We start from the raw sequence: 22,033 nt of genomic DNA on the forward strand, positions 1-22,033 counted from the left end.
TATATACCAAAGATAGATGCCCATTATGACAATTTAAATTCATGTAGACAACTTTAAGCATTTTATTGGCAATAAGATAGCAGCACTTTAAATTTTTAAAAAACTAAAAAAAATATATGTTGGCAAAATTTATTTCCAAAAGGATATAGCATCCAAAATGTACATTCAATAAGCAATTGACATACAGGTAACTTTACTCAATACTCTGTAATGACCTATATGGGAAAAGAATCTAAAAAAGAGTGGATATATGTATATGTATAACTGATTCACTTTGCTGTACAGTAGAAAGTAACAAAACATTGTAAATCAACTCTACTCCAATAAAAAGTAAATAAAAATTAAAACATAAAAAAATTTAAGAGTTTTTATTGAATAACAAATGGCACACTTCAATTTGCATAATTGATATAAGAACTCTCCCCCAAATCAGGGTGCTCTTTGGTGTATTACATGGGTAGACTCCCCCTTTAGGGAAAAGAGGATAGCATAATAGCTGGTGATAAATGACCATCCAGTAGATTGCTCTAAAGTGACAGGATGATTCCATGTCGACCTCTTCAGTCAATTATTTCAAGTGTGGAAGAATCATATCAGAGATAAAGGAAAACCTGACTCTAATTCCAGTTAAGGAAGTGGTCATTTAGATTATAGACTATAAATCTAATTTCTTTTTTTTTCTTTTTTTTTTTTTTTTTTTTTTGCGGTACGTGGGCCTCTCACTGCTGTGGCCTCTCCCGTTGCGGAGCACAGGCTCCGGACGCGCAGGCTCAGCGGCCGTAACTCACAGGCCCAGCCGCTCCGTGGCATGTGGGATCTTCCTGGACCGGGGCATGAACCCGTGTCCCCTGCATCGGCAGGCAGACTCTCAACCACTGAGCCACCAGGGAAGCCCCTAATTTCCTTCTTTAATAATCAAATATGAAGTATATTCAATTACTTTTAAGACTTAACTTTACTAATTAATTAGGAAAATCCACACAAGTTAAACTATCTTCATATAAAAGGACTTTGGCTTTCCTGGGAGTTAGTATGTTAAATTTTAGTCTCTGGCACATTTACATACCTATCTCTATTATTTTATTCTTCAAAAAAATGTATTTAGAAAATATTTATTGGAGGTTTATATCAATTAAATCCTGTTGTCATTGAAGACCTATTTCTGAATCTACTCTATAGAACTAAAAATAAAATTTAATGGGTAATAGGATTATCTGATAGTCAACATTAAATTAATAAGACATACCCCTAATAAATAAAAGTATCTAAAAATTCACCTTCACTGAATCAGGACCTTCACTGAATTAGGGGTTTTAGGGATCAGATACCCAAAGAAAGGTTTATAGCAATTATTTTTGTATAAAACCATTGTTTTTCCAACAAAATTCATGAGCCCAATTTCCAAGTTTCAATTTCTCTGTAAATATGGAGTCAGTTTGACTAGAATTTAATAATCCTAACTCTTCTGGTGTTGTCTCAAGATCAGCAATAAAGGGACTGGGATCCAATTTTATTTCATTATCTGTAGAAACTGGTGTAAACCACACTGATTTCCTAAAGAGAAGAGAAACAGAAAGCAGACAGGGTTGGCATACTTGTTACCAGGTATTTCTGACTCTAAATTTGGGGCCAAGCTATTTCTTTTTTTACCACTGTTTCACATCATGATGATTTTCAATATGGTTATTTAGGGGTACCTGCACCCTCTGGATAATAGATGATTTGTAGTACTTGTCTTAGTAGAGTACCAAAGCACCCAGTAAAACAGACTTAGACAAATGGATCCTAAGAACAGTAAAAGTTGTCAAAAGCTTAATGTGACCCAGTATACTGGTGACAGAGGGGTGTGTGTGTGTGTGTGTGTGTGTGTGTGTGTGTGTGTGCAGCAGTAAAGTTCATGCACCAAAAACCTAATCATATACCTTTGTTGGCCTAGTCTTCATTTTTAAGAAAGATAGCCGCAAACAATATAATAATATTACGATCAAAATAGAAATGCCTTAGTTATCACTCTTAATCTGGTAGCCTATGGAGAAGCAATAGCCCGAGGGGATTAGGTTAGAACTTTTTACATTACTCTAAGCACTGGCCAGTATATAGGAATGAAAGTGTACGTGTGAGTGAGTGAGTGAGTGTGTGTGTGTGTGTGTGTGTGTGTATATATGTGTCTCTGTGTGTATCTCTGTGTATGTGTGTGTGTGTGTACACAGAATCAACTGTTAATTTCTATTTAGGGGTCAGCTACTCCCCAGAGTATCACTGAGTCTCTCAGCCTTGGTCTTTCCTTAAAATAAAGGGAAGATCAAGAGTATTCAACAATGTGGTTGTACTTGATGCCACTGAATTATTCCCTTAAAAATGGTAAATTTTCTCTTATGTATATTTTACAACAATTAAAAATACCAATTCTCCCTCACCCCCCAAAAAGGGACTCTGATGATGTTAAAAGATATTGCACATTTGCTCTGAGCTCAAAATTCTTTTTTCATGTCAGCTATTTCCATATATTAAACAAGGATAAAATCTTTCCTTGTGGTTTTCAGGTGGTTTCTAAGATTTTTCACTCAGATTTATAACACTCAGGGTAAGTATTTCAGTGGCATGGTAAAAGTGTATCAGGATATACTATTCCACTTGGTGTCAAAGTTCACGTGGAGTCCTTTTGGGATTCAGCCTCTCGGTTCCACAGAACTGCAAACAAACTGCATTTAATGATAGGCTGATAAGCCTTTCCTTTCATGTATGTCCATGAGTTAGTATTAAAATGAAGAATTGGTTTTCTCTTAACTTTTTAGTCATTTACTCTCCTAACACACTTACTAAGGTGACTGAGGATTTGCTTTAAAGTTCAGTTACTGTAAAATAACCTAGTTACACAAGATTACACAAGATTATATAATGTTTTTATTCTAAGATGAATATTTTAAAATTAAAAAGTACTCAAAATATTTTTAAATGCTAATTTGGTGTTCATTTGGACTTATGCTTATGAGCGAGTCATGTTATAGTCTCTAAAATCTACACTTCTGTAGAAGCACATGGTAAGTAAAGGTGAAACTAACATATTCAAAAGGAGTATGGTCTATTGGACTCACCTAGAGGCAGAACATTCCAAAGGGATTTTCTGATGGTCACAATGTATATTCCTAGGGTTAAAGTACACCTCTGTTTGAAAAAGGAGAGTATCCTCTGAAACAACCTAGGAGAGCACACAGGTTAAGTAGAAGATATTTCTAGTAACAAAGGGGGCATGTACACATTTGAATAGGAAGTAGAAAACATTCAAGGTCTCAGAAATGGTTGCTGTCGCTTTCAGGTACATACAAAGGTCTGACAACCCACTGGGACAGAAGAGGAGTATTATCTGTAAGAGTGAACTTAAAGTACCTGGAAAAAAATCTCAACAGTACATAGGAGCAAACTGAAACTGTTACTCAGAGCTATCTTTATCATGCATTAACAAAAGGTTTTCAGTAGTTCTTCTGAGAAAGACGATTTGGAGATCAAATAACAGAGTGGTTTAAAACATAAGCTTCGGAGGGGAATCCTCCTGTTTGGGCATCTGAACTACCACCAACTGGCTGTGCATCCCTGGGCAAATTATTAAAGCACCTTCTGAAGTTCTAGCTCCCTCATTTCTAAAATAAAGACAACATCTAATTCATAGGTGACAGTTTTAAATAGGCATTGACCCCAGATACTTTTATAGTATGAATATAAATTGTTTAAATTTGGGAATCTATGAAAAGATAACACCCCAAGATAACAGCACAGTTTTAAGATTTGTGCCTGGCAAAATAACTGACAGATTTTATTCCAGTAAAAATCTAGTCCACATAGAGGCATACATCCTGAAAGAGCAGGGGTAAATTCAAATGATCTATTGTTGAATATAAAATACCTTCCCAGAATTGGTGACCTCTCACATTAGGAACATTGAATGGAATTTAAAACTATCTCCTGAGCTTTAGTGAAATACGACAGAAGCCTAAAGACAACTTAAAATCAGTTCACTAACGAGTCTGGAAATCTGTGCTTTAAGTCTTATGCACAAAGAGGACTCAATATTCAGTGACCAAGTACGGAACTGTATCGTCGTCTATCCATAAATGACTGTAACCAGAAGCAAACTTTGTTCTTAAACAACAGAGAAAACCAGGACAATAATTTTAGCACCAGGCATAAAATTGTGAAAAAATATCTAGGTTTGTTTTTTGGTTTTGTTTTTTTTAACAGATAATCATTATTCTTACCTTTGTCCTGATCCCACAGTCGTGCACAGGGTATATAAAATCATAGGTATATGTTTGTATCCGAGTCACAGGGCAGCCCGATCCCAGATATAATTCGTCAGCAAATATGTACAAATTGCTGCTGTATGCACATGGGCTTACAGAGACCATCAACCAGTCCATAGAACAACTTATTTTCACTGCAGAAAGAATCATATGAGAAAAGGTCAGATGTGTATTTATCTTAAGGGGGAGCTCAAAGAACATCCAGCTACGCCGTTTGTGATAAAAGATATTCCTTCCTCTGGCAAAGGTTATCACAGCTTAAAGAACAGCATATAGGGGGTTTTCATATTACCACTACTTTCCAAAACAGCTGCATAATTATAGCCTCAAATAAGTAAATTTCAGTTCTTTCACAGGGGAAAAATTCAATACACAAGAGCATCATTATCTTTTAGCCCCCTGCCTCCTCTTAAAGAGCATGATGTAGTTAGGACCACACAGAAGGGACAGAATTAAACTACAGTACATTAGAAGAGTGATGTATTCTCTGTAATACTTTTCAAAGAGGGAAAAGGAGGAAAGTTGGTATGGTAGAATTCATATCTAGAGCAACCAGAACCAGAAACAATCATAGCCACAAGAGGGAATAGTCTGAAGAGAGAAAATCTATTGTCTGGGATGGAAGTTTTATGAAAATTTTAACGTAAAACCCATCCTATCCTTTACGTGGAGCGTCTTCAGTAAGTCATAATAGTCACTATTTCTAATTGAGTCATTTTCCCTTTGGAAATGAAGTGTACTGGATTCTGACTTAGTGTGCTAGACAGTCATTAACCAGAGGTTCTCAGGGGATGACCAGAGTTAAATTTCGTAGGTCCTTCTATTGTTCGGAAGGAAAGTCAAGATTTATTAGCTTTAGTATTTAAAGATGCATGATAAGTAGTCGGTGGGGGGGTGGTGTGGAACCTAATAAACTAGATGGTAAAACTTCCAAATTGGAGGAGAACAAAATAGAATGAAGGACAAAAATAAGCAAATTTCAAACAACATAGAAGGAGGCAAAAAAGGAGAAGGTAAAAAGACAAAAAACAAACCAAAAAAGACAAAAGCAGTAAGATGGTTGCAATAAATTACAAAGTGTAGGACTCCCCTGGTGGCGCAGTCTTTAAGAATCTGCCTGCCAATGCAGGGGACATGGGTTCGAGCCCTGGTCTGGGAGGATCCTACATGCGGCGGAGCAACTAAGCCCGTGTGCCACAACTACTGAGCCTGCGCTCTAGAGCCAGCAAGCCACAACTACTGAAGCCCGCGTGCCTAGAGCCCGTGCTCCGCAGCAAGAGAAGCCCCAGCAATGAGAAGCCCGTGCACCACAGCGAAAAGTAGCCCCCACTCACCGCAGCTAGAGAGGGCCCGTGCACAGCAATGAAGACCCAACGCAGCCAAAAATAAATAAAATTTAAATAAATAAATTACAAGTATACTAGCAATGATAATGTAAATGAACAAATGTTCAAATGTAAATGAAACATATTGTTAAAAAAAATGAACAAAATACTCCAGGCCAAATCACCAACAGAAGAATGACGAAATAAATTGTAATGCATTTATATAATCAAATTCCATACAACATGGAAAATAAATTATAGTTATACCTATAAACATAAATCTAAAAACAATTATGAGAAAGAAGCAAGTCACAATATACACCTTATATATCTATTGACACAAGTGAGAAATAAACACTTTTAAAAAGCTTTTTTTTCCAAGCAAACAGACTATTCTTAGATATCCAGTATATATCCTATATTTATTAAGGTATTAGAATCATAACCCAAAACGTGATTCTTGACCTCATCTGATACAGCCTCCTCGTGTTTTACAAAAGCTAGAGTAACAGGGTTTAAAGCTTATCTTATTTTGACGTTAATATAAGCAACTGTAATACAACCTATCATCAAAGCTAGAATAAATACTTTGAACATGGGTTTTATTTCTTAATTTTCTTTATATTCCCAGTGAAACAGAACACAGATACATATATATATTTGAATCACAGCCCTTGCTGATAGTAGTACCTGCACGCAGGACTTCTAGATGAACAGAAATTGCAGAATTTCTGCTTTAAGAAAGGAAGGTTAGGAGAGTGACAGCCTGGCTGGTAATCTCACCTTTAGGAAGACACAGTTCTTGCTGCTGGCCGGACGGGGTTTGAACTCTGCAGACACACCTTTATTAGCTTAAAAGAAACTGGTAGACTGCAATACAGTATATTCATGAGTCAGTGAAGGCCACCAGAAGCAAAAATTTACAGTCAGCTTGAATATAAGTTCTGCCAATTAGACTGATTGTACTTGGAGCCTCAGACCAAGATGTAAACCGGGCTGAAATGGTTAAGTTCACTCCAGGGGGCAATTCTCCCGGGTAACTGAAACTTAAGCTACAATGGGTTGGGGTGACATTTAAGACAAATTTCCTAGACTCTCATTGGTCTCCTTAGTTACTACATATGTTCTGAATATAGCCACAACCAAAGCATTTGCACGTCAATTCTCTGTGGAACCTAACAAAACCCAGAAAGTAAACAAAGGTAGTATCCTCTTGTTCCACAAATAAGTAATTCAGTCACTGCCGAAGTCTGATCAATGCCTCCAATCCCCCACCAGCATGTCTTTAAAGGCAGAAGGAAAAAATGAAACAGCAAAGCAGCAATAGGAGTTTGACTCAGGTACGATGATAACTAGCTATTATCTCCTACAGGAAGAATAGCAGGTGAGGAGTAAATTGGTAAGGGGTTCCAAGTCTAAAGCCTTACTTAACAGCTGCATTTAGAGGATATCTGGTGAATGAGTATGTGGTCAGAAAAATTATTAGGAGACAAGATTTTCTTCCTAATGCAATTTAGATAACTTGTCACTGATGCCAGTCTTGATAGTACGTTATGTGCCAAACATTATAATTGAAGTTTATATCTCATCTAAAAATCAATTATTGGTACATGTGCTCTAAGATACAAACCATAATCATAGTTGACTTTGACCGTATACTCTTCACAGATTTACTTAGTAAACGCTTCCTCTGTGGTAACTATAGAAATGCCAAGAATCAGATAATTTTTCCACAGCAAGAACTCATTAAATTCTTTCCCTATAGATGAATCTTAGGTTAGGAATTGACAACAGGCGGTCATTGGAAGAAATAAACAAGTGTCTTTAAAAATGACCATCTGATATATGTAGCTGAAAGAAACAAAGACACGAACATGAAAAGCTACATGCACCTCAATGTTCACGGTAGCATTATTTACAACTGCCAAAATAAGGAAGCAACCTAAGCATCCATCAGCAGATGAAGATGTGGATATAGAAGATGTGGATATAGAAGATGTGGATATAGAAGATGTGGTACACACACAGTAGAACAGCACTCAGCCATAAAAAAGAATGAAATCTTGCCATTTGCAGCAACATGGATGGACTTGGAGGGCACTATGCTAAGTGAGATATGTCAGACAGAGAAAGACAAATACTGCATGATATCACTTATGTGGAAGCTAAAAAATACAGTGAACTAGTGAGTATAACAAAAAAGAAACAGACCCACAGATATAGAGAACAAGTTAGTGATTACTGGTGGGGAGGGGGGCATATAGGGGTGAGCAAGTGGAAGGTACAAACTATTGGGTGTAAGATAGGCTACAAGGATGTATTGTACAATATGGGGAATATAGCCAACATTTTGTAATAACTATAAATGGAGTATAACCTTTTAAAATTATAAAAAAACAAAACTTTTAAAAAATGACCATCTGCCATCAATATTTTAGTATCTCAAACTTCTCACAAATAAACCTAACATGACTGTAAGTCAGCTAGTCATGTGTCAGATTGTCATTTACTATCTTCTTTTCTGTGTGACAGTGCTCATTTACATATCCGTTGCAAAGTAGTAAAGTAAGATCACACAACGAAAATAGCTAGTCATTCAAATCTTGACGAGGAAAGTTCCCAAACCAGTCATAGAGACCTAGTAGGCCTTGGAGAACATCCAGGATTCTCTTAAACACTTTGGAAAATCTGAATCTTCCCAGCATGAAGAAGTAGTTCTATGATTAATGAGCGAGATACCTCCAGCACATTTGAGCCTGGAAGTTCTTGGTTTTTAAGGATAAATCATCAAGAAAGTAAGAAAATATAGGGAGATGTTTAAGAAAAAAGTAGGCTTTGGAGAAGGCAGGTGTTCTACATCAGTGATTGTAACCTCCAAATCACCTCTCTCCACGTGTTCAAAATATTGTTCTAACATCAGCTAGATAAGATTACCAGGGAAATCCTTCCTAAATGAATAAAGGTTCCAACAACTGGATTAAGATAGATTCAAAAGGGTAAGTGGATATGGACATACAGGAAGTCCATGCTTCTGGCTTCACTACTTTTTGTTCATACTAGTTTTAGGGTCAAGTTTCAGTTTGACATTCTGAGCTTGTGTCTCAAGTAGCTGAGAAATTGTTTGAGAAAAAGCCTGAGGAACATGCATAGCTGTACATACACTAACTGAGGTAGAACCTTCCTTGCACCCAAGCATCATGTACCATAGCCAGGCCTGAACACCCTACTCACCCCTCCCAGATAACTGGAATTCTTCTCTGACTCACAGGTCACTGCTCTTTCTCCACATGTATGGAATTAAATGATTGAAATTACTGAAATGCCAATAGTTAACTGCCACAGGGTGAGCTGCAGTAACCTAGGCATTCTGAAAGATTCATCTTAGGTAAAATGGAAAGATCAGAAACTAAATGTGGTCCTTGTTCAGAAAGGGCTTATAGGCCAAATGGGTAAGAAATTCACATATCATTTCCCCAAAAAAGACCCCACTTCAAGCAGAAGGAAACAGGAACATCCAGTGACTTTCAAAAAAACTTAGAGAACACAAAAAGTAATATTGAAATGCTGCTTTAGAGTAGTTGAAATTTAGTCTGGCCTTGAAGCTGGGAAGCATCTGGATAACACAAAAAAAATGGAGACTACACCAGGTATAATAGAAAGGATATTGAATCAATTTATAGACAGACCAGACACTGATTTAGCTTCATCCTATTGGCTTTGCAGAACTGCTGATGAATTTAACATGAGGGAAGGCCAGATAGAATTTTAAAAAGAACAAAAGAGCAGTATCATCATCAAGGGGAAATAAGAAGGGTCTGGAAGCAGGAACATCAGTAAAGATACAATCAAATATCTTGCAATACCACCAAGTACTGGTAATTGGCAGTGAGTTCAAAAGGGCAGAGCCTAAAACGTAGAGCCGAGGACTATTTCTGAAGAATCTCTGCAAATGAGGTTTCAGATAGAAGATCATAACATAGAAGAAAGAAACATCTCAGACATTTAGGCAGAAAGTTAAAATGTGTCCTCAGTATAAAGACTCAAGTCCAGTTGGCCTGAAAGTACTTCTTTTCTAGCAAATGGTAAGATCAGATCTCTACAGGGAGTAGAGCACCTGCTTGGAAAGATGGAAAGCAGTCATTCTGAGTAACCCTGCAAGGAAGCATTCTCTAATTCATTTACCGTTGATGTTCTCAGCGCAAGGCCAAATCAAGGCAGCAAGGAGAATCAAGATTTCTGAAGCCATAGAGACCTCCATGTGAGCAGACCCCCAGCCCAGGACTTCTTGGGACATAGGAAGTGGTAACAGCTTACGTGATTTTATATGGCATCCCATGCTCAGCTGCCTTCATTTTGCTACTTAGTTAGATCACCCACGGGGTGGTTTCCACAGTGTCAACCAACTAAAACCTGAGACTCTCCTGATTACCCCAACCCTGATGCTCAAAGAGGCCCATCAGGTGAAGAGTGCTAATTGATAACTCTGTGTGCCTGAGGCCTGTTAAAATCATCTGAGAAGCTGGCAAGGCACACACTTCCAAAAAAGCTAAAGCATAGAAAACTCTTTTCACTAGGTAATTTTCAGGTGTCATCTAATATGCTGAATAACCTAAGTCGTACATATTTGAAATCAAAAGACTATTATTTCTTAATTTCTACGGGTTTGGCTGTGGAAGAATCAGCAGCAGAGATGATAAAGTGGCTTTAATTCCTGAGACAGACCTAAAGAAAAACCGTATTTTTTTTTTTTTGTTCGCGGGCCTCTCACTGTTGTGGCCTCTCCCGTTGCGGAGCACAGGTTCCGGACGCGCAGGCTCAGTGGCCATGGCTCACGGGCCCAGCCGCTCCGCGGCATGTGGGATCTTCCTGGACCGGGGCACGATCCCGTGTCCCCTGCATCGGCAGGCAGACTCTCAACCACTGCGCCACCAGGGAAGCCCTTGATTTATGGCGAGATACTCTGAAACTGTAAATATCCTCCTCATTAATCTTGCAACTTACTTGCTTATATTAGTATACACTTGTGATTTCCTATTTTATTATGTAGATTATAACTCATTACTATCACTATTTATATTTACGCTCAAATTATTTCAGATTTGACCAGGAGGAGCCCCTTGAAATAGTTCCTATATAATTTTGACATTTCTGCAGCATTCTTTGAGCACTTTCGCAATTGTTGGCACCAAAAGTCGTTCCCGGTTTAACTTGTACTTCTCCTGCCCCAGCCCTGGTGTTGGCTGTTACTCCATGGAACTCTGGTTTAAGTAGAACATGGTATTTAGGAACTGAGATGTGTGTGCTAGATGTGATCATTGTTATGGAGGGTCACTATTCCCATGGCCTGTCTGTGGATAAAACTACAAAAACAGACGTATGTTTATACGAATGCTTAGGGAGACACCTGCTCAGGTGGGGATGATTGGCGTCTCTGGCGTTTGAAGCCAATGCTCAACACTCGAGCTCCACGCAGTAGCAACAGGAGGTGGCTATGAAGTTATCACAGGACTAGGGGAAATCATCTTGGGGATCTTATGAAGAACTTCTTATGCCGTGTGGCTGACGGGGTCTTGGTGCTCCGGCTGGGTGTCAGGCCTGAGCCTCTGGGGTGGAAGAGGAGAGTTCAGGACATTGGACCACCAGAGTCCTCCCAGCTCCACGTAATATCAATCGGTGAGAGTTCTCCCAGAGATCTCCATCTCAACGCTAAGACCCAGCTCCGCCCAACGGCCAGCAGACTCCAGCGCTGGTTGCCCCATGCCAAACAGCTAGCAAGATAGGAACACAGCCCCATCCATTAGCAGAGAGGCTGCCTAAAATCATACTAAATTCACAGACACCCCAAAACACGCCACCAGACGCGGCCCTGCCCACCAGAAAGACAAGATCCAGCCCCACCCACCAGAACACAGACTCCAGTCGCCTCCACCAGGAAGCATACACAGCCCACTGAACCAACCTCACCCACTGGGGGCAGACACCAAAAACAACAGGAACTACGAACCTGCAGCCTGCGAAAAGGAGACCCCAAACAGAGTAAGTTAAACAAAATAAGAAGAGAAATATGCAGCAGATGAAGGAGCAAGGTATGTGCATGCTTAGATTTACATGATTTCTATATCTGTTTCTATAACTTGAAAACCATGAGTTCAAATTCACATCTCCAATTTGAATTCAAACCTATATGGTTCATTTCAGGGTTTTTTCTATATTTTTTTCTATATTTTTAATTCCCTTCTCTAATAGTGAGAAGTCTGACTTCCATTATCTTTAATAAATGAGCTTTTCAGAATGTTTGAATGTGTGTAGATAAATAGATAGATAGATGCCTTTGTAGAATTCACACCAAACTGTTGAGAGAGTTTTATCTAGGGGAGAAAAACAGAGGAATTTGAAGGTAAAGAGTAATTTTTTACCATATCTTATCACTTACATGTGGAAGCTAAAACATGACACAAATGAACTCCTTTACAAAACAGAAATGGACTCACAGACACAGAAAACAAACTCACGTAGCAAGTGGGCTGGGAATACTAACAAGCTTGGCACATCAATTACATCATGTAATTCCAAAGCTCACCTTGAAGTTTGCATTGCATTTTGTCATTCCTTTTATTTTTTTAATTAAAAACTTTTTTTAATTGAAGTATAGTTGATTTTCAGTGTTGTGTTAGCTTATTCCCAGCCCAGTTGCTATATAAACAATGTTACCTCCTGTCTTGTGATTCTGGTATTATTAACTAAAAATGTGTGGGCTGTCTTGAATGGATTATAATAAAGGAAAAAATGACCTATAAAAAAAAAGAAACTCATGGGTACCAGAGGGGAAAGGGGGTTTGGAGGAGGGATAAATTAGGAGTTTGGGATTAGCAGATTCAAACTACTATATATAATATAGATAAACAACAAGGTCCTACTGTAGAGCATAGGGAACTAGATTAAATGTCTTCTAATAATTCATGAGGGGAGAGAATATGAAAAAGAATATGTACATACATGTATAACTGAATCACTTTGCTGTACACCAGAAACTAACACAACACTGTAAATCAACTATACTTCCATAAAAAAAGTGATTTTTATATCTTGTTCTGTATATTTCTTCATTGTTTGCATGTTTTACAATAAGGATGTGGTCGTGTAATATTTGTGAAAACATATTTTTATTTCAAAAAAAGACAAAAACATTTTAGGCAATAAAGATAGTTTTAACAAACCCCCCCAAAAAAATAAATGAAATTTTCAGATCAAAATCTCTGTATGAAACAATCTACTATCACCCCCCATCCCCACCATGTATAAACTATACTCCCCTCACTCAGGCCCCAACACTGCCCCCCCATGCTGTGACCATCCCTCCCCATGTGGATAACCTCTTCACATCCCACCAGTGCTCTGAAACCCAAGGTTATGTTGCTCCTCCAAGCAAATGTCCTTTTCACTCAACTAGGAAGTGGCTTGAGTTTTAAAACCCTGAACCAAGCCCCTTCACCTATACCCTTGTGTGAACACTATCGTAATACCAGTGGAGCTTCAACCCCCAACTTGGGGTCACAAAAGTTACTTCAAACCCCCGGCACAGAGGCCTACCTTGCTCAAACCTATCTATCGGCATTTGGACTAATTGTGAGGAAGGAAAGAGAAGAGAAAGGAATCACCTAGGACTTGGTGTTAGGTCTCATAGAGTACTAGTAAAGAAGCTGGTCTATGTATTAAGGGCCAGGGGGAGGAGGCATATAATAGAGCAGTTAAAACCTGAATAGGAGAAATATATCCAATAAACAAATATGATATAGGGTTGGGAGCATATGATGGATATATTGACTCACCCTCTGGAGCAGCTAAATTTGCTTATGGAAAATGAGCACACATGATTTAAGATTTGTTCAAGTGTATCCACAGTTATGCAGCTCTGAGAGTTATCAGAAGGAGGAAGTCCTTAGCTTTTAGCTTTAATCAGTCAGGATGATGTGAAAGCCTGGGGAATGATGCCATAGCACTGGTTTTAATGATGTCAAAGGTGCAATCTCTCTATAGATTCCTAGGGGGAAGAAAAAGGCATCTTGAACACATTCACTGATGTTCTTCTTTGCAGAATTAAAACATTCTATCGAGTTGGCCAAAAAGTTGGTTAGGCTTATGGAAAAACCCGAACAAAATTTTGGCCAACCCAGGTGGAGAAAATGCACCAATGGTGATATTAATCAATATTAACTCCAATAGTAGAAGGTAGGCATACTGGAGCAAACTAAGGTTCCTTCTTAAATAGATAAAAATAATTGTGAAAACAACTTCCTTCGGAGGGTGTTCAGTAGACTGGCACTGTTCAAATGCTTTAAATGAATTATCTTATTCCAGCCTCACTGTATCCCTGTGAGGGAGGGATGTTAGCATATGGTTCAGCTTAGGTACAGAAACCTCAAGTATCTCACTCAAAGAAATTCGGCAAATAAATGGCAGAGAAATCTCAATCTGTACAGAGCCTGAGTGTGTGTGGAGGCAAAGTCATCAGAATCCAATCAAATGCAGCTGTTCATTCCCTTTACTATTTGTTCCAACCTTCAATCACCATAACCAGAGTTAAGAAAGCCAATGTCTTCTCAGTCCTGAAGCCCAGAAATCTCTCCCAGAAATCTCTAAGCAAGTAATCCTAGTTTGGTTAAATTCAGTAACATACATTGTATGACAAGCATGGGACTAAGTATTAGAAGAAAGATGACGACAAAAGAGAATCTACCAAAATTTAAGATGCCTCTGACTTGTTCATAAAATATGAAAATAATATATTGGGATCAGCATGTTAGGTGGTCAGAAGGGAAGGCCAAGATGGCATCCACGCAATGATAAAACCATGAATCTGATTGGAAACACGTAGAACTAGCTACCAGTTGACAATCAGGGTAAAGCCCATTTCGGAAAGCCATAAAGGGAACTACTTACACGATTTTTTAAAAAAATTTTATTTATTTATGTATTCATGGCTGTGTTGAGTCTTCGTTTCTGTGCGAGGGCTTTCTTTAGTTGTGGCAAGCAGGGGCCACTCTTCATCGCGGTGCGCAGGCCTCTCACTATCACGGCCTCTCGTTGCGGAGCACAGGCTCCAGATGCGCAGGCTCAGTAATTGTGGCTCACGGCCCTAGTCGCTCCGCGGCATGTGGGATCTTCCCAGACCAGGGCTCGAACCCGTGTCCCCTGCATCGGCAGGCAGATTCTCAACCACTGCTCCACCAGGGAAGCCCTACACGATTTTTTAAAAGGCCATCATACCACTTAAATCACAACTGCTATTCTGTATTCTCTCTTATTCATACCTGGTTATAGACCCCATGCAGACCAAATCAAAGAAATAAGGAGGAACATTTGCTAACAGCACAGAGGCCCCCATCTCCTCTGACGCAGGGTAAGGCGTATTAAGTAAACAGGAAAATGCAATAGACTTGCCACACGCAGCTGACACATCACTAATGCAGCTTGAATGGTTCTTTCCTCGAGAGTGCTGTATTTTCTCCTAATCATTGTATTACTGGAGATCGCAGGTTCTGATTAAATGAAAAGTGCAGGTAAACAATGTCCAAAGAACCAAGTCTTCTCTGCATCTATGGGCCTATTCGATAACACTTCCCCCACCATTTTTTTTCAGGTTTCAAACCTGCAGAAAAGTTGAAAGCATTTACAATGAATACCAATATAGCATTTACTTAGATTCACCAATTGTTAGTATTTTGCTGTATTCGCTCTCTTATATCCTGTGTGTATGATTTTGTATATTTACATTTATAATTCTTCTGAACAGTTTCAAGTATGGTGCAGATACCATGACATTCATTCTTAAATACTTGAACCTGAATCTCCTAAGAACAAGGATACTCAGCTACGTAACACAACATAATTATTACAGTCAAGAAATTAAATATTGATACTACTGTCTAATATGTATTATAGGGCTTCCCTGGTGGCACAGTGGTTGAGAGTCCGCCTGCCAATGCAGGGGGCACGGGTTCGTGCCCCGGTCCGGGAAGATCCCACATGCCGCGGAGCGGCTGGGCCTGTGAGCCATGGGCGCTGGGCCTGCGCGTCCGGAGCCTGTGCTCGGCAACGGGAGAGGTCACAACAGTGAGAGGCCCGTGTACCGCAAAAAAAAAAAAAAAAAAAAAGCACCCAACAGCCCACTTTTAAAAAGAAAAAGAAAATTCTATAGTTTGAGCAGTAAGTATACAATTTCTTATAAACCAATTGGAATTACACAGAACTAGAAAGTTTGCTAAGCACAGATTCTTTCAGGCAACAGCTTTTGAGCAAAAAATGCTGTTTAGCCCTTGCTAATGACAGTAATCCCATTTACTGAACATTTACTATGTGCCAACCACAAGTTTACAAGAAGTTCAGGCATTTTAATCGTCATTATCAACCCTAGGCATGAGTCACTAATATCGCCCCTATTTAATCTTTGAGACAATTGGTCACGGGCATGTTAAATGAGTTGCTAATGTCACAGCTGGAAAGCCCTAGATTTAATTATAGGTAGAATGACTCGAAAACCACTGTTTTGCATCAGTGTCCTCTGCCATTCTTTGTCAGCGAGCTCTTGTCTCTCAGCTTCCCACCTGACTGATGTAGTCTTTTGAGTAAAAGGAATAGGACTTCATTAGCTCTTTGGAAACCTATTAATAAACTTTGAGACATGTCCGTAATTTATTAGCCCACGGCGAAGGATGAGGGGCGGTGAGGGGCGGAAGGTGTTGAACAGAACAGGATAATGTGTTATTCTTTTTTTAATTAATTAATTTTTTGATTTTTGGCTGCCTTGGGTCTTCATTGCTGTATGCGGGCTTTCTCTAGTTGCAGCGAGCGTTGCGGTGCGCGGGCTTCTCATTGCAGTGGCTTCTCTTGTTGCAGAGAACAGGCTCCAGGAGCGTGGGCTTCAGTAGTTGTGGCGCATGGCCTCAGTAGTTGTGGCTCGCGGGCTCCAGAGCGCAGGCTCAGTTGTTGTGTTGCACGGGCTTAGTTGCTCGCGGCATGTGGGATCTTCCCGGACCAGGACTCGAACCCATGTCCCCTGCATCGACAGGTGGACTCTCAACCGCTGCACCACCAGGGACCTTTTTCTGGCCCACACAACTACTCCCTTCCGAGGAACGTGACTCCTCCGTTCCCCTATGAACTGTAGAAGCTGTGCTCTTGGACATCCAGCAGCACCACAGAAGTAACCCAGTTTAACAATGTCATGTGGCATTTTATTTTTATATATTTACATATTTTTAATTGGTTTTAATCAATTATAACCATGATGCCTTTGAGAAAGGCCATTTGTGTTTTTAACTTTCAAAGTGGCCACAAGTCCATGAATAAAACTTGACCTTGACTTTACGGTATATCTGTATTTATTGGATTTCTCATGTAGCATTCTAAGCTGCTGGGCTGAGTTACCAGAAAGGTGGGAGCTGGGGGAAAGGTTATTACCAACATTGTTCTCAATAGCTATTTAGCACCCAGGTGTTGAAAACTGGTGCTAGTTGCATGCAGGGATATGGCCAGTAAGCTTGCTTGCAAGAGAGTGAATAGAAATTGAAATCCACTAGAAGCAGAGAGAGCTCAGAAGCATGAGTGAACCGGATGTCTACTTAGATCCCCCCGCCAAATTATTCTATAATACAAGCTCGGAGGGTTGGATTTTGTCTCTGTCCATGTGTTCCTCCAACAGTCACTTGGTCATACTATGACACATCCCCCAATACAAGCAATATCAACAACCCTCCCATTCTTGGTCCCAAAGATTCTGTGTCAAGTGGCTACTTGCACAGAAAATTCTGAAAATTATGATCATGTCTACTGATGCCTTTTCAAAGTTTACTTCTGTCAAGATGTATTACCTTTTAAAATTTCAAAGCCATGTTACCATCAGAGGAATCTCAATCGTATGCTCTGCGGTAATGATTCAAACACAAGTCACTTTCTTTGGTATAACATGGTGGAGAAGGGAAAATATCCCCAGATACAGGACAGAGTTTTTCCAGAGTCCAAACTGCCCGTTGAGCTTCTGGTCGTGGACCTGGATGAGTTCTTAACTGCTTAGCCAACCCTGCCCTTGTAAGCCCCACATATTTTCTGTGCAGACATTACTAATAATAGATGTTTTCAATTTGCATGTCTAATTGGCCTGATTTCAAGCCAAGAAAAGACACTTTCTGAAGAGCCCAGGTCCTTTACACTGTCATTTCTACAAGAAGCAGCTTAGTTTCTCAGTGAGGGTACAGGGCACCTTGATCTCAGTCTGCCTAGGGCAAGACCAAGACTCTGAAAACTTCCCTACATAGGGCTCAGGTATTAAGAAACTGTCCAGCTGAGTCTGCATCTGTAACATCGGCAACACACCTAAAGAGACCCCCCACCTAACCCTGCCTGTGTTGCCAGTGCCAGAGTTCCTGATACTTGACCAGCTAACTGTGCAACTCCCCTTTCCACCTTTTCTTCTAATGATCTTTTATTTTTACTGCTCTTAGCAATGTTTTAGTAAACAAAGCCATTCAGGGAGCAATCCAAACCCCCCGAAAACTGCAGAAATCATGTATACAAGCCAAGATTCCAAAATAAACCTCCTCCCACCAAAAAAATGTGTAGGGATGAATGAAGAGACAGATAGATACAAAAATCATATTTTCTAGCACATGCATATTTGAAGAGGCCCACTGCAAGACTATCCCACACTGTTGACTTCAGCCTAGAAGTCAATTCTATACAAAACTGTACTTGAAATAGAATCATCAGTGATTTGGTACTTCAGTTACACAGCCACAATACCATTCATTCAGTTAACCAGTATATACTGAGAGGTTACTATAAGCAAAATATTGTTTCATGCCTAAAGAATACATGAATTTTAAAAACAAAAATCTCTTCCCTTTTTGACCTTATACCCTAATAAGAAAAAACAAACAAAATAGAGAGGTAAAATATGTTGTATGTGTTTAGTGCTAAGAAGGAAAAATAAAAAAGGAACAGGGATATGAAATATTAATGTATGTGAAATTTTAGATGGGGTGGGGAGAAAAGCACACATTTCACATTGGACTCAAAAGGTAGTCATTAAATACATTAGAAGAGTCGCCTATGGTGGAGGAGGGATTGATGGATTAAATCAGTTAAATCAAGAGAGGCCTTGGATTGGCCAATGATAACAACGTGTGCTTAACTTGACCCTTGAAATCTCTTTTGGAAGTGTAACTCTACCTAGTTTGATTTTGTCTAAAGTGGGAAGTAGATGAAGCTACTCCTCTCGTCTTTCCCAGATGGATAGCAGACTTCAAACCTGAAAGATTAACTCTAACAGCGAATAATTAGTATCTCAGCATTTCGACCAGAAGGCTTGGCATTCCTAAAATCATCCCACATGGGCAGCCCCGTACAAAGTAAAGTGGCTCTTGAACTTTATCATGCCTCAGGATCACCTGGGGAGCCTGTTAAAAAACACTGAATATTGGGCTTCCACTCCCAGGGTGGGACTAAGAATTTGCATTTCTAACAAGTTCCCAGGTGGTGCTGAGGCTGCTACCCTGGGGACCCCACTTCGGGAACCACCCTATAATAGTACTGAAGGTTAGCCTGTGGACAACACCCTCCCTGGCACTTCAAAAGTCCTAAACATGACTCACAAAAGGCTTCTATTTGGTTTGACACAATAACATCCTGCACTTCATACCTCAGGGGGGTGGAGTTATAAGTGTGTCAAGGGCTTTCTCTTTGTTCTCCAGAGTAATGGGTCATCATATGCATCTAAGTGTGTTATTAGGTATAAACCCACTTCAGGCTTCCCAGCTCCTCTCAACTTCTGACCACCCAAGGTGTTCTTAACCTGTGACCTAGCATAATGAAGGCCCTTGTGGAGTGACCTTCTACTTGTCTCTCTGACGTAGACATGTTCTGGGGAAGTGCCAGGAATGAGTGGACTTTGGCTAATAGTTTGAAAGGGTGGTGTCTTGATGACCATGAGACATTGGGCTTCCAGGCTAAGTCTGATTGTTCTTTCCTAAAAGCTGAGAATGGGTGGTTCCAGTTAGCCCTAGATGTTATCTTCTCGTTGGTTCCAGTCAGCATCGTTGAATAACTGATGCGCTCACACTGTTATCTCTTCTCTCAGAAATATAGTCTGAGGCTTCTCACATTTAACCGGTCTCTCCTCTTATCTCTCATTTGCTCTCATTAAGTCATCCTTGTCCTATCTGTCCTCCCTTCCCACTCATGGTTCATGCATTCACCCCTTCTCACTAAATTACATTAGTTCACGTTATCAACTATTCTCCCTTACCTAACTGCCTCTTCTCCCATCGAGAACAATACTATTTAAGTTTTCTTAGCTCCTCCTTAGTCCAATCCTTCCTTTAAATCCAGAGCTTCCCTGTAGGATGCTCTGGATTTAAAGAAAGATGGCTGTATCTATCTTTTTTTTTAAAACTACATTTGGGGACTTCCCTGGTGGCACAGTGGTTGAGAGTCCGCCTGCCGATGCAGGGGACACGGGTTCGTGACCCAGTCCGGGAAGATCCCACATGCCGTGGAGCGGCTGGGCCCGTGAGCCATGGCCGCTGAGCCTGCGCGTCCAGAGCCTGTGCTCCACAACGGGAGAGGCCACAACAGTGAGAGGCCCGTGTACCGCAAAAAAAAAAAAAAAAAAAAGATATTTGTTCTAATATTATTCTGGGTGTATTCGTGAGGGTGTTTCTGGATGACAGTAACATTTGAATCTGTAAACCGAGTAAAGAAGATTGTCGGCCTAAGGTGGGTGGGCCTCATCCCATCAGCTGAAGGCCTGAATAGAACAAAAAGGCTGAATGAGGGCGTGGCTTCTGCCTGATTGCCTTTGAGCTGGGATATTGGTTTTTCCTGCCTTTAGACTCAGGCTGAAACATTGGTTCTTTCTGGATCTTGAGCCTGCAGGCCTTTGGATTAGAAGTACATTATCAGTTCTCCTGTGTCCCCAGCTTGCCAGCTAAAGATCTCGGGGCTTTTCAGCCTCCACAATCACGTTATGAATTTGAGCCAATTCCTTACAAAAAATACATACATACATCCTGTTGGTCCTGTTTCTCTGGAGAAACACATAGCTTTATAAACTTTGCTCAGTGCTAATATTCAAATGATACATTTTACTCACCTTATTAATCATTAGTACCTATAATAATAAAATACTAAATTTTAGGAGGTTTTGCTTATAAAGAGTAAAGGCTCTCCCCAGGCTGCCCAAAGTGATGGATTATTGTAGACACCTGACGGGCTTCAGTTATATTAACACAACGCAATTGGACCTCTCACAACTTCCTGTTTCCTGAGCGGATGTTGCCTTGGGGTCCGGCCAGATGGAGGTTTTTCTGTTACTGCAACTCCTTTCTTCTCTGATTTGGGCTTGCTCTGGAGAACAGCCAGGTATTTACAGAGTAATAGGAGACTTGGTGGGTAATTGACGATCAGTAATGAGGCTGCGTCTTTGACTTTCCAAATCTGAACATTTCAGTTAGCTGCTACATTGCTAATAGCTAAGGGCCTACACTAGATGATCTGCTTTGGATGGTTGAGGTGGGAATGCCCTGTTTCCCCACCTGCCTTCACCCCTGGCACCTTCCTTTTCCCCATAATATCCCTTTCCCCGTTAAGGATAGCTCATTGGGTTGGTTAATTAGATTGAAGAAGTTTCCATATATCTGAGATGGACACAGGTTATCTTGGCTTCAGCTGTGGACAGTGATGCTTGGGAACAAACCTTGGAGAAACACGTTCACAGTGTATGTATATGTATCAAATATTTGCCTTTCTCTGACTGACTTCACTTTGTATGATAACCTCCAGGTCCATCTATGTTGCTGAAAATGGCATTATTTCATTCTTGGTTTGTTACCTTCTGACAACACTGGCCTTTCTGTTTTGGCAAGTCGCCAACCAGGGCCTTTGCACTAAATCTCACTGCCCGGAATAACAAGTGATTTAATATTCAAGTCACCCTCTTCCTCTCTGTGTAAAGGGCGAATACCTAGTCTACCCACCATATATGAGCCAAAAAGGGAGAATGGACAGGCCAGTTGTGTTTCTTTGTTTTGTTTTGTTTTGCGGTCCGCGGGCCTCTCTCACTGCTGTGGCCTCTCCAGTTGCGGAGCACGGGCTCCGGACGCGCAGGCTCAGCGGCCGTGGCTCACGGGCCCAGCCGCTCCGCGGCACGTGGGATCTTCCCGGACCGGGGCACGAACCCGCGTCCCCTGCATCGGCAGGCGGACTCTCAACCACTGCGCCACCAGGGAAGCCCTCTTTGTTTTTTTTTTGTTTTTTTTTTTTAACATCTTTATTGGAGTATAATTGCTTTGCAATGGTGTGTTAGTTTCTGCTTTATAACAGTGAATCAGCTATACATATACATATATCACCATA

General features: G+C 40.3%; 1 protein-coding gene across 1 annotated transcript; it reads right to left on the reverse strand.

Moving 5' to 3' along the window:
• Positions 1-283: 283 nt before the first annotated feature.
• LOC111183916 (oocyte-secreted protein 2) lies at positions 284-10,096 on the reverse strand. Its single transcript, XM_022591899.3, has 4 exons — positions 9,806-10,096; positions 4,254-4,432; positions 3,096-3,199; positions 284-1,554 (listed from the first exon to the last, which is right to left on the reverse strand). The coding sequence occupies exons 1-4, from the start codon at positions 9,957-9,959 to the stop codon at positions 1,350-1,352; spliced, it is 642 nt and encodes a 213-aa protein (XP_022447607.3). The 5' UTR covers positions 9,960-10,096; the 3' UTR covers positions 284-1,349.
• Between the last annotated feature and the right edge of the window lie 11,937 nt (positions 10,097-22,033).

This window comes from Delphinapterus leucas, chromosome 7, assembly GCF_059928025.1.
Source record: "Delphinapterus leucas isolate spDelLeu-1000000601 "Yukka" chromosome 7, BTC_Dleu_Yukka2, whole genome shotgun sequence".
Lineage (NCBI taxonomy): Eukaryota > Metazoa > Chordata > Mammalia > Artiodactyla > Monodontidae > Delphinapterus > Delphinapterus leucas.

Excerpts from the sequence above, each read along its gene's own strand:
- LOC111183916 (XM_022591899.3), bottom strand. The coding sequence starts at position 9,959 with ATGGGATGCCATATAAAATCACGTAAGCTGTTACCACTTCCTATGTCC. Across the intron at positions 4,433-9,805 it reads TTGCGCTGAGAACATCAACG|TGAAAATAAGTTGTTCTATG; the intron begins GTAAATGAATTA and ends TTCTTTCTGCAG. Across the intron at positions 1,555-3,095 it reads TTGGAATGTTCTGCCTCTAG|GAAATCAGTGTGGTTTACAC; the intron begins GTGAGTCCAATA and ends TCTTCTCTTTAG.